The sequence below is a fragment of the Rhamphochromis longiceps genome, linkage group LG10 (genome assembly GCF_057381845.1).
Source record: "Rhamphochromis longiceps isolate RC_006_pf linkage group LG10, R_longiceps_female_GT1.1, whole genome shotgun sequence".
NCBI lineage: Eukaryota > Metazoa > Chordata > Actinopteri > Cichliformes > Cichlidae > Rhamphochromis > Rhamphochromis longiceps.
In genome coordinates, this window is record NC_140566.1 from 1640788 (window position 1) to 1653769 (window position 12982).

Below are 12982 nucleotides of genomic sequence, written 5' to 3' on the forward strand. Positions count from 1 at the left end.
ATCAGTGAGACTCCACCTGTTTTATTTATCCAACATAAAGCACAATGATTTCAAGCAGAGACAAATCCTCCCTGTCGGCAACACGTTGCATTTTTCCTGTTGCGACTGATCTGAACTGTTTCTGTGGTTAGACTATTGGAGCACCGATGGAGCCTTCAAATGAGTAGAATCAAGGTGACTGAGAATGAGTCATACGGTTATCAAAGCAAAATCTCTCTGTGGCAAATCTGTACAATTTAATTGATCTATTGAATGTGCAGGCACAATGCAGTGCCAGCCCCTGAACCTGCATCACCACAGAATGTGTATTTTTTTAAAGGCTGGCTTTGATCAGTCGTTGTAAATCATCTTCTGCTTCTTTTGTTACACGGGCTTAGACACTATTTCAACATTTTCATTTAGGGAAGAAAGCACTGCGGTCTGCAGCTCTGCAGACACCTGCGTCTGCAGCACTGCGGTCTGCAGCTCTGCAGACACCTGCGTCTGCGTGAGCCTGTCGGGCCAGTTTGATTCACTAATCAAACACTTCCACTGCTTTGGTTAATGTAGCTAAGCCAGGCTGTGAGCCAGGGCACAACAATACAACACAAAGGCGGTTATGATAAAGTCAAGCGTGTGCATAGATTGTGACACGCTCTACGGCCATCACTGTTGTTCACGCTCCGTGTACGCTGAACACGAGCGCACACCGTGTGCCTCTGTGAGTTACTATTTAACATTGTTTAATCTCAGGCTGAAACGTGAAGAATTTCACTCGACAGTCTGAAGTGAATCCTGTTTCACACTTGACTGAATAGCAAGCAGCACTTCCACTCGGGCCCCTAAATGCTGTTCTTTGGTTGTATACTTGCAGTTTGAAGGGTGGGATGTGGGGCAGGGGGCTGCTTGTGACCTCGAGGGGCCCAGCGTGGCGGTAAGAGCCATTTTCGTCTCCTGACCAGTTGAATACAGTAACAGAGGCCCCTTCTGGGAGCCACGAGGTTTACTAGAGAAAGCCACCGACAGCCTGAAGAGCAGCGGTGAAATCACAGCTCTGTTCACAGCTCTCCTGAGACGTGAGCTAAAAGCTCCACTTTGCACCGTCCTACTTAAAGCGAGAGCTGAACATCGTTTGTGTTGCAGCAGTACTGTCTAGACTCACAACACTGGTTAAACCGTAAACACATTCCCTCTTCACACCCGGATCATCACACAGTGTTGTGTTGGGAGAGTCTTACCAGGCCTATCAGGTACGGACTTCCTGCATCGCCCAGGAGATGAGAGGTGAAGCTCTGGAACGCGACAGCTGTTGCTCTCCGCGTGGGTATAACAACAAACTGCAAAAACACATAAAGAAACAAAGGCTGAAAAATGCAGCAGATTGCACAAAGTAACTGGAAAACCCAGCCCAGGCACACCTGGGTTGTCCACAGTGGTGCGTCTCCACACAGTCACCACCAACACAAACCCAGGCGCTGCTTCGTTCACCCAGCTCAGCGGAAACCCAATTTCATTTGGCTGATTTGAACTTTTAGACACTAAAACACACATCAGAGAAAAACCTCCCCTGTGTTTGTTTTCACCAGCGGGAATGACTCAGCCTCAGTCGAGGCAGCAATTATCAGCCCCGCCCGAACTGTCGGCCGCTCGCACATTTCCAAACCTGCATCTAATCTGACGACCCCATTGGTAAAGTTTGTCGCTGGAACTTCCAGTGACCCAGAGGAGAAGTACTGGTTTCTCAATACTTACCATTAAGATGTCTGCTGTTATGGCCCAGTTGAGGAAAAGCAGCGTCTCTCCAATAAAGATACAAACCTAAAGAAAGAAAGAGATCGTTAACTCCGTGTGGGAACACTCAGAGAAATGCTTTGCTGCGGTGGTTTAAAAACGCCGAGCGTGTAGCCCACGAGCTGAAGAGCAGCACCGGATGATAAGGATTGTTGTTGAAGCTCAGTGTGGAAAACCACAACTATACAGGTGGAGGAGAAAACTTGAAGTAAGACAGGAACACTCGGGCTGCTGGTGAACAGCACCGAGGGTCCAACACGGCTCCTCACAGCCGGCTGATGTGTTTCCTGCCGGGGAATAAAACTTGTGCTGCTGTTTCAGACCTACAGTACAGAGAGGTCACAGCAGACAGGTCCACTCTGAAAGCTGCCAACACGTCGCCTCTTAGAAGAGAGACGCACGGCCGTGCGCTGACGAGACAACAGCTGCGAGAGGTCAGACGGCCTCGACAGAGCAGCGCCGCCCGCCGCAGCCGTGTCACGCCTTATAATGTGACACATCTGTCAGCGCTTTGCCATGAAACTTGAGCCGATCACTTACACGCGCTGCTGTACTGTAAGATGATTTAATACTGTACAGTAGACTGAAGCTGGCTAAAAGCAGTGACATCATGTGTTTGAAATTATGACCTCGTAGTGAGGACTGCTACTGTTGCTGCCTGGTAAAAACCCAAACCTCTGTCGTTGGACCCGAGACAGCGTTCAACCTGCACTGTTACCATCTGACACTCGGAGCGATACCAGGCGTCACTTCAGTCATTAGCAAAGCTAAAGCCTGTTTCTGTAATAGAGCAACTGTATAAAATTGAGTTGGACAGATCTGTAATGGTGTAATTAATATGGAAACTTCTGCTCCTCGGCTCTAATTGGCTGAGTCATGCTGCTGCCTGACACCTGATAAATGTGCGCCTTTGACCTGGAAGAAGTTCAAACAAATCTTACTTCATTACATCGAAATCATTATTCGCAGCAGTAATCATCTGTCACCTGGGACCTACTTTGTTTGGCGTGCTACCTGTGGGCTACTCACTTAATTCATATAAATGACACTTAACTTAACATATTGCTGCTTAAATAAATCAGCTTTTGGTTGTTTGCTCGTGGACAGTGGGAGCTCTGCATGTTTGATTTCTTCTTCCTGACAGCAGCTCAGAGGGATTTGTTCCTCATACCAGGATCAAACGTGTCACTCGAATCATCACTCGGTTTAAAAAAATGCTCACAGTTGTAAAATCCAATACGAAGCCGGACTTTCCAGGGAAAGCCGAGGTCACATTTTTTAGGATATGGAAGCCTGTTTGTTAAGTTTCCTTACACGCATGGGACTGCCACGTTTCTGCCACTGCAGGCCAACTTGTTGAGAGTCCCTTCCTATTCCTTTGTCACTGATAAGAGTGAGAAATCTGTGCTTGATAAGTCCGACATTGTTTCAAAAACAGCCTTTCCTGCTGCACGAGGTAATTAGGTCCACTGGCTCCATGCTGTTTGCCTACGATTAGTGAGTGTGGAGGCCCGATCAGGCTCACCTGTTATTACGATCAGTATGATCAGCTACACCCATTCACTGCTCTGCTCCCACCCGACAGCTTCTCCGTCTCATTTGACTGTCAGCTTCTAGAACGAATCATAACTGACACGCTAATATCGCCTCATCCTTGAAAATGAAGAATGCTTTTCCAACATCCCCAAACCTGGCACAGCTCTTTACTTAAACTTGATCCACTGCAGGCACAACGCCGTCTGTGCGACAGCTCCAGGGAACGAGCCTTACGTAAGCTCCAATGATGCTCTTCTTGGCCACCACGAAGATGAGGCAGATGAAGATGGCCGAGCCCAGCATGCTGACGGCGCACACCAGAGGGTCGGCTCGTTCTGTCTTCTGGCGACACAGGCGTGTGGTGAGAGCCCCGATGACCACGCCTAACAGCCCCGTCACACATGTGATGGCCCCGAACACCATGCTGTGGGAAATAACGCAGATTTAGACGAGCAGGTTTTACAGCGTGAAACACTGCGATCAAGGTCGCAGAAGAATGGCGCACTGTAAAAAAAGCTACAATCAGCTGCTCACAGTGGGGTGTGTCACACGCTCCTCCTCATGCATCCTTTGGAGGAAACTCAAATAGTTTTACTTTCTATCTCTGATCCTTAAACGGTGCTGGAGTCCTGCCCTTTACAAGGAAACAGAAATCCACCCCCTCCGTCGAGTCATGAGCCTCTCACCTGTCCGTGCTACTGCAAATCTCTTTTGTGCAAGCCTCTGCCGTCTTCTGCACCACCCGGGCTCTAAACAGGTAGCCAGGAATCCATATACCAAACGCACCCGTGGCAAAGGAGACCGCTGCCGAAGCCAAGGAGGAGAACACGTAGCTCCGACTGGCAACAAAGACACAGAAAGATCGTGAGGATAATCACATCGTGTCAAACATCTCGCTGACTCTTTCTTATCTGACCAGAACTGCAAGCTGATGGTTGCACAGAGTTAAAGCAGCTGAAACAGCAGGTGCTGCAGCTCAAAGCCACCGAAGTGAAGAATAAATCCAAACGGCTAAAAATGTCCAACATCTCTATAAAGAAACCCAGCCCACGGGTCCAACACAACAAAGCTACAGTGTTTCACCGGCTGGGACCACATCCTTTGTAACGATGGGCGATGAGGGAGTACGAACTGGTGCTGCGGTTTGGGGAAGGCCTCGAAGGGGACTGGTGACGCCTCCCGGGCCGGACAGATCCTATGTACTAACGAGGAGTGAATGAAGGAAAGGACGAGAGGAGAGGAGAGGAGAGGAGCGAGAGAAAATGGGGGGGCATGAAAATGAGAACAGCAGGTATTGGTGAAGGGGGGGCTTCTACAGCCTGAGGCCGGAGGTGGTCTGCTCCTGAAATTCAGATGATATCTCCATGTGCTGTTCAGCAGAAGGGCAGGAGGACAGTGAATGCTCCTGTTGGCATTTCCATTTCAGCCATGGTTACATAATGAAGACGTGTGTAATGCTTTTGTTTGTCCATCCAACAATTTAAACGTACTGATGAAGGATGTAGTTGAATGTAAAGAAGCATGTTCTCACACTTAGAAAGCTAAAAACAGACAATTCTGCTATTTTCCTTATTTAATATCAGCTGTGAGCAAACCAGAGGGAAGCAAAGACAGGGTGGACATGTAGGGAAACTGAGACGACAGCTTTAGACGGAGGATGATCGGAGGGGCAGATGATCTAGGATGAGATCATTTAGGACTGTTGGGACCTTGCAGCTCGACTTATATCCAAAACTCTAAATCTATCCATAAATCCCCCTGAACACTGAACTCATAAACGATTTCCCAAAATGTGCTGTCTGAAAGTGAGCCTTACTTCTTGGCGAGCGCTTTCATGTCACACAACCAGGAGGTGCGGCTCCTGATGCGACCTCCCAGCTGATCGGCGCTCCCTCTCTTTGGGTCAGGGACAAGGAGCAGGATGAGAACGCTTGCAGTGATGCCTAAAACTGGGGAAACCTAAAGGGACGAGAATCAATCAGCATCAGAGTTCAGACACATTATGCTAACAAACAGCAATAGAAGAGTTAAAACAGGAGACAAAGAACGCTGTTTCCAGTCTGAATGGACGGCGTCTGTGTTACGCCTGACACTCACTGTGTGTGTGTGCATGTGTGGGTGTGCATGTGTGTGTGTGCATGTGTGTGTGTGCATGTGTGTGCATGTGTGCATGTGCATGTGTGTGCATGTGTGCATGTGCATGTGTGTGCATGTGTGGGTGTGGGCCTGGCTGTGGGTACAAGCACACAAGAGCCTAAAAAAGCTTTTTTTGTTTTTGCTTTGTGAAGTTTCACCGAGGTGAAAACCTCATAAAGTGCCCATCTGCTGCTATAGTCACCATCATCTTTCATGGGCTGCGTGGCAGCGTGTTTGTACCTGCGTGCGACTTTGTGGCGGAGACGAAGACAAAAGGCAGGATGGGCTGCGTTCGAGGGGGTTCGTTTGAGTGATACAAATTGCTCACAAAAGCAAAACCAATTTCATATGTCAGGGGAAATTCATCCCGTTATATTTTGATGCTCATAAAAGCCCATTTATATGCATAAGTACTGCGCTGCTGTGAAACGTGTGTCTGTGTGTGTCTGTGTGTGTCTGTGTGTGTCTGTGTGAGGATGTGTGCGTCTGTGTTTGTCCTTTGGAGTTTTTCACTGGGGGAATAATTCTGTGTCTGCCGTGGCTCATAATGCAGTTAATAATGTGGCTGCGCTCTCAGAAGTGTGAGGATTACGCCGCCGTGCGCCGCCGTCTACATCGAAATCTTATAACGTGTCTCAGAGCGAGGCGGCCTAATGGAAGCTGGAGCTGGTCTCACTGAAGGGGAAACAAATATCAGGTTTTTTGGCACTTATGTTCCTTCAGAATTATTCTAAAACTCAAAGGGGCTGTGACCTTTAACCTCGACTCCCACAGGGCCCATTAGACGCTTCCTGTATGGGTGGTGGGCTATCAAATAAATGAGCTACTGCCCTCTCCTGCTGGACCTCCTTTGTTGCTTCATCCCATCCATATTTTCAGGAAGCTAGCTGGAACACGCTGGGCAAAAACAAACGGAAGCGCTGCAGTGTTTTTCCCTTCAAGCAGGATGCCGCTGCAAAGAACCCGTTTTATGTCTTGTTATTTGTTTTCCCTGCATGCCACACCGGTGATTAATTGGCTTTGAGATTGTTTTATTGGAATGTCATTGTGGCTGCTTTGGAACAAGCCAGCCTGCTCTTTGTTTTTATTTTAAAGCTCCGCCACGGCGAGGAAGAAATGAACTTCCTGCCAAGCGAGCTGTCCGTGTCCAGGAATCTCTTCCATGGCGAGAAAGTTTCATGTGTTCCAGTCACTTCATAAGAAGGGTGAGGTCATACTTCGTTCCAAGGATGGGCCTGAAGTTAGCGGTTCGCGAGGAGCCCTGCTGGGGTTCTCGCTGGTCCCCTCCTTTGAGGCCGGGCGGCTTCATTGAGGTTCACCTCCAAACATTTGGTCTCAGCTTTGGCTTTATGCTCCTAATAGAGCACCTTTCTCCTGCTGCAGCACAAAACAGTCTATTAATGAGTTTTTTCAATATCCCATCAGCAGGTTTCTGCAGATAAATTTCTCTCGGGAGCAGAAATGAGCCTTTTATCAAACGAGATCCAGGTTAATTCGTCAGAGCACCTTTAGGGTATTTGCCCAACAGTACTTAGTCACAGCTGTAGCGCCATGCCCGGCTCATTGCTCCATCGCTGCCCTACAAAGACGTTTAATGCCTGCGGCGCCTGTTGCAGCTCATTTCCTGCGGGTGATTCTTGCTCTCTATAAACAGCATCTTTGCATCAGCTGCTGAATCGGGCTCTGACATCATCTCTGTCGCTTTGCTTTACGGTGTGACGTCAGGAGACATTTGTTTGACACAACACAGCTCGTACCTGCGGATGCACCCGAGACGTGCAACAGTGACACAATGGCCAAACCAAATGTTGTATTTCCTTAATCTCCTGTAGTGACAAAGACCTCCCAGAGCTGCCATTTATCCTCGTTCAGCAGAAATGGCCTTCATGAGCAAAATGTTACTTAAATGTTTACAGCGACTGCAGCGTGTTTATTAGAAATCCACGTTCCTGCTGCTGAAGCCGATCAGAACCTATGCAGCAAATGTTTTTTTGGTGTGAACGTGTAATGGAAGAAGATGTTTTTAGAAAGGCTTCTGCAGGAAGCTGAAGGCTGAGCTAAGGAGGATTTGAGCCTCTGTTCCCCAAACGTCTGAGCCAGTGCCCCCTCCCACCACCCCACATGATGCTGACGCTCTTACCCTCAGTGCCCAGTGCCAGTCTCCTGCAGCCTCCTTGGCGCTGGAGCCCAGGATGTAGCCCAGCCCGCTGCAGAGGGACAAACAGGTTATGCATCAAAACACAACATATACAGCATTTTACTGTCAGCCTGCTCTGCTCAAGTTTACCGAATCACAGAAACATTTGGGTCCATCTTCACATAACAGCATAATGGCATCATTCTCCCTGCAGCACACTCATGATGTGATGTGCACGTCTGCAAAGGTTGTTTGGGTACAACGATCTCATCGAGCAATCGTTCTTAAAATGATCCTGCAGTGTGTAGGTGAGACACTGAATCTGCAACACTTCAATACACAGGCCGGGTTTTTCTAGTGTTTCTGAGTAAATCGAGCCTATTGCTGTGTTACTAAACAGAACAGGTCCTGAGCTGCTTCATTCATCTGAGGTAATGTTGCTCTTCTCTCAGCTTGTGGCCATTCTGCCACGGTCTCTGCCCTCATCAGTGCATTTGTGCCCACAGACCTGTTGTTGTTGTTCCTCTTTCAGACTTTGTGTGAAAGATATATATATATATATATATATATATATATATATATATATATATATATATATATATATATATATATATATATATATATATGTATAAAAGCAGTTGCTGAAATGCTCAAATGCCCCGCCCATGGTACCTGTTCGGATCGCTCTTCTTCCCCTGATCAGTGGCCGCTTCGACAAACAATCACTGGAATTATGTGTAATTAGTGAAGTGGTCAGTCAGTTGTGACTCAGTGACATGCGTCAGCTGAGTCTGTCATTTCCATCACTGAAGCTGAAGCCCACACTACTACACATCCTGTTTGTAGTCTGATTATAGCTGCTGAGTGTTTGGGAACTAATGACGTGTTACTGATCAAAGCACCGGAATCTGTTTGGTCTCTGCGTGGGTGATTTGTGCGAGCAGCCACTAAACGCAGGTGTAAAGTAACTAATGTGAGGACACAGAGCCAGTGTTGTCTTCTGGCCGCGGGCTTTACTCTCACAGTAATTTCACTGCTTTTGCTAAAAAAATGGTGTTTTGTGCTTAACGAATGAACGCTGCAGTGAAACGTTTGAGGGAACTGTCGCTGGATCAGATCGGGTGAGATCGGCGTGGCATCAGCGTTTCAAGGACAAAAAGGATTCAGATTGATAACTGGGCACCTGGGGATTAGTAAATACAAAGCTGCTGAGCTTGTAGGCGATGACGTAACTGCCAGTAATGATGAAACTGTCAGAAAAGACGCTGCTTTACACCCCTGATGCCAGTTTATCCAGCATGACCATACTCATCAAATGTCAACAGAAAACCCGACGAGTGTGACAATAACATGAATCGTTAACTTTCAGAGGCTTTGAGCACTTTTGACCTACACTGATCTCTGCCACTAAAACTGAAGACTGTAAAGTGGCTTGGATGGAAAACGTCGCTGACGATCATCACTGAGACACGTCTCTAAATTAAGTTTTCTTTGTTTGTCACACGTTTATGACGCTGCATTACGGGAACGTTACCTGGAAAAATGGAGTTAAAATGGGCGAACTAACTAAACGGTGGCTAACTGTAAACTTTGTACACAACATTCTGAATCTCTCAGATGCAAATTTGTCATTTAACCTATAGACACAACAAAAGTGGACTCGACATCAAGTGATAGTGATGTTTGTAAAGAAGAGGTTCTCCTTGATCCACCATCACTTTGGTACCGACGTCAGCGGGGCAGTTTGAGCTCTTACTGGCAGAGATGGAGTCACGTGTGAGGGCGCAGAGGAATCTGATTACCTTTACACTTTCATATCGCTGCATATTCAAACGCTATGATCGCACTTGTTTCCAAATGCAGCGGTCTGATTGGTCAGATCATGCAAAAAATCCTCCGAATCGAAACAATCTGAAAAATGACGGCGTTAAATCTGAAAACATGTTAACACACAATATAAACGCGTCTGGTGCGTTAAGGCCTTTAAGTCTTGCCTGACACTAAACACGATCACAGCTTGACGGAGCTCATGGCTTCCACGGACAGACACTCTGCCCCAGATAGCAGTGACACATTGGCCCCGAGCCTGGCGTCCAACACTTTGCGCGGCTTCTACTCACAGTTTGTTTAAACTCTTGACTGGAAAAGTGAAGAAAGCCAGTCAGCCTTTGTGATTTCTGAGTTATCTGCATGTGCAGAGTCTCTCTCCACATGCTGTTTCCCATCAGAATAATAAATTGCAACACTAGCGAGAGGATCAATTGAGCGCAACAACTTTGTTATCAGCACTTGCTGCTAAAAGAGACAAAACATGTTTAGCTGGTTTTATACACACGCACAGTGAAGGTGGAAACAGTCTGCCGTCGTCGGCTAGTCTTCCAAAAATAACAGAGCAGCATAAACGTGCTCAGACAGCATATGATATTTCCAGTGAGTGACTAACAGCTAATCTTATCAGAGAGCGTTTGGAAAGTTCGACACAACAATAAAACCTGAGCATGAAAAACAGACCGACTCAAACGGCAGCGAGACCCAGAAACATATCTGTGGGGCCGGTTTCAAAAAGGTTTGAAAAAACAAACAAACAAAGGATGAAGGGCAGGGGAAGCCGTTTCCTATGAATCCAGTCTAATTCCTGGGTCATTTCCTGAAAATGGTCACCGCAGCGTCAGTAAAGACAAACAAGCGGGAGAGTGGATAGGATGTTTGACGCGCCACGCCGAGGCTCCCTCTTTCACCTCCCATTGTCATTGTTGCTGGGCAGTTTACCGTGACCCAAACAACTCTGGCGAGTCATAACACAAGCACTCAAAGGGCAGATTAGGCTTCCCTTTGCTCGTCTGTCTCCAGCCTGGATATAATGACAGAAATGTCAAATAACGCTCATGTTCAGAGCGTTGCAGACTACGCAGCGCTTCCAGCATGCAAACGATGGAGAACAGCACAGCCTGCGACAGCTCGGGCGAATGGGACGTCTCTAAAGTGAGCATCGCAGGTACATTGGTCTTTTATTTCTTGGCTCTGTTTGTTTTCTCCCTGAGCTTCTTTATCTGCTTAAATGAATTGCAGAGCCTAGAGACTCGAGCTTAATAATACCTCCTACTCACAAATCTCCATGTCACAGCTCCAACCCTGCTTTAAGCTTCACAGAGCCAACTGAAAGTATTTTTCTGCAAAGGTTCAATTTAAAAAAAACAAACATAAGCGTGACCTTCCCAATGTGAGGAAAAGTTCAATTATCTATATGACAGCTCTGTAGTTCCTTTGGATTTAACATCTGAAGGACGGGCTAGGAGAGATGAAAGGATGAAAACGTTCATGGTCATCACTGAGGTGTCGTTTCATGAACATTCAGCTCCCAAAATAGCTCATCAGCTTCAACAACCCAGGCCCTGTCTGCATCTTACCTTCCCAGGGGGATGGCCAGGTAGAAGACAGAGAGCATCATGGTGCGGGTGTTACTAGTAAAGAGGTCTCCTATGATGGTGGGAGAGATGGAGGAGTAGCTGGATTCGCCGATGCCCACGAGTCCTCTGGAGAGCACAAACAGCCAGAAGTACTGTGGAGAGGAGGAAGAAGCTAATCTGCGTATCCTTGTGTTACAATCACAACATTTAATCACTTAGTATTTACATCCGTGCTGATTCAGCATCGCTGAGCTTGTGAACATACAGTGGAGGATCAGTGGGTCATCCTCCGAGACATCAGAGCATCAAACATGGTAATTCTGTTTAACCATTATTGAGTTCCTACTTTACACCAGGTAAATATAAAATACAATGAAACACCATGTAGTCGGTCTTTATAGGTGTAGTCCACCAGTTAAGTATATTATCATTGTCGCAAAATATTCAGTGGCTTCATGAGCTCTTGTATGAGCACCAAAAAACATGGATTTTCAGAATAAAAGTCTTTTATAATTCTTCTTTCTGCATATGTTAGCATAGTCTGCATCTATGCCCATCATGCTGCTGTACTGGTGCTGAGCACAGATTAGTTATTGACTTTGAATGTTATGTATTATATTATCAGTTAATGGAAATATAACAGCAGTAAGATTTTATGTGTTTAATCTGCGCGGTATGAAGGGATGAAGAGACAAACTTAAAAGGCCTTAATAGGAGCATCTTTCTCATTGAGGCACCTGTGCAGGCAGCTGATCGCTAACTGTTTCCACGGCAACCACTACTCACTACATCTGGACGACCGGCTTGCTTGTAAAGCTGCAAAGAAATCGGGATCCCCACACAGGAGACAAATGACAAACACGGGTCAGTAATCTGACCTGTGATCTGGCCACAACGAGACATTTACAGTAAAGACTTCCAATCCAGTCAGCTGCTCTTATATGCAAAGCCTTTTTAAGATCTTTTTATTTCCACTCGTAACACGGCTCTGGGCTGTTACAGCCCGATAAGCAGTGTCCTTCATAAAGACGTAATTAGGAGCTGTTTATACCAGTGAAGACGCCAAAGATGTGTTTACTGTTTTTTCAGCACATAGTTTTGCATTATTATATTGCTTGAGACTATGAGCCCATGCAAGTGTTTACTGCTGTGTATATAGTTATGTTTGTCACATTGTTTGAAATGATTTACAGACAGACTATTTTTTTCCTTTAATGGCCGTTTGGTGGGATGATGACAGGCACTCTTCCTGTGTTTGTGGTCACTGGAACAGAAACTCTACTAGCAATGACAAAGAAGCAACGCTGCCAAAGAAGCACCAAAAAATGTGGTTTGGAAAACGTCTGAAGACTACAAAGACACGAAAGAGAAGTTTGAGATGATCGAAACCTTTCCCCGACTTTTGAATGAGTTAAAGACAAATATCAGCATGCTGACATGGCGGGGTTAGTTTCCCATGTTCACTGACATACGATGAGCTCACAATCAGCTGTTTTCAACTAGTACGTTTGAGAAACTGTGTGTTGTTACTTTATTAAAGCACAGTCTGATATTTATCTACAGGACACCAGTTCAGGCACTTGTCACTGGTCCTGACACTTTAGCAAGTCCAAAGAGGTACTTTGAAGGAAACTTTTATCATTTACGTCCACGTCTACTCGCTTCTTTGGTTATATTAAAGGTAGAATGGGAGGTCTGTGGAACCAGGACTACCAGTTTGGACTGGGAGACAGACACCTGCTCTGCTTTTAAGATTAAAAACTTTCCTTTTTGGTAAAGCTTATAGTTGGAGCTGGATCAGGTGGCCTACAGGTGCATTTAGTCATTAGTTATCATTAACGGTGCCGTGCCTGCTGACAGACGGTGTACGTGTGTTTTATGTGTTAACAGACCTCTCTGCATTGAATCATATCTGTTATTAACCTCTGTCTCTCTTCCACAGCATGTCTTTATCCTGTCTTCCTTCGCTCACCCCAACCAATCGCAGCAGATGGCC

The 12982-nt window shown here is 46.4% G+C and overlaps 1 protein-coding gene across 2 annotated transcripts in view; it reads right to left on the minus strand.

Moving 5' to 3' along the window:
• The window catches only part of spns2 (SPNS lysolipid transporter 2, sphingosine-1-phosphate), a 57406-nt gene that overhangs the window by 13055 nt on the left and 31369 nt on the right, over positions 1 to 12982 (minus strand). For both annotated transcript variants that reach the window (XM_085419805.1, XM_085419806.1), the window contains exons 4-10: positions 10987 to 11138; positions 7583 to 7649; positions 5123 to 5265; positions 3993 to 4145; positions 3541 to 3730; positions 1732 to 1797; positions 1218 to 1316 (exon numbers count right to left, since the gene is read on the minus strand). In XM_085419805.1, coding sequence (XP_085275931.1) covers positions 1218 to 1316; positions 1732 to 1797; positions 3541 to 3730; positions 3993 to 4145; positions 5123 to 5265; positions 7583 to 7649; positions 10987 to 11138 — 870 coding nt within the window. The remainder of the gene's footprint in view (positions 1 to 1217; positions 1317 to 1731; positions 1798 to 3540; positions 3731 to 3992; positions 4146 to 5122; positions 5266 to 7582; positions 7650 to 10986; positions 11139 to 12982) is intronic.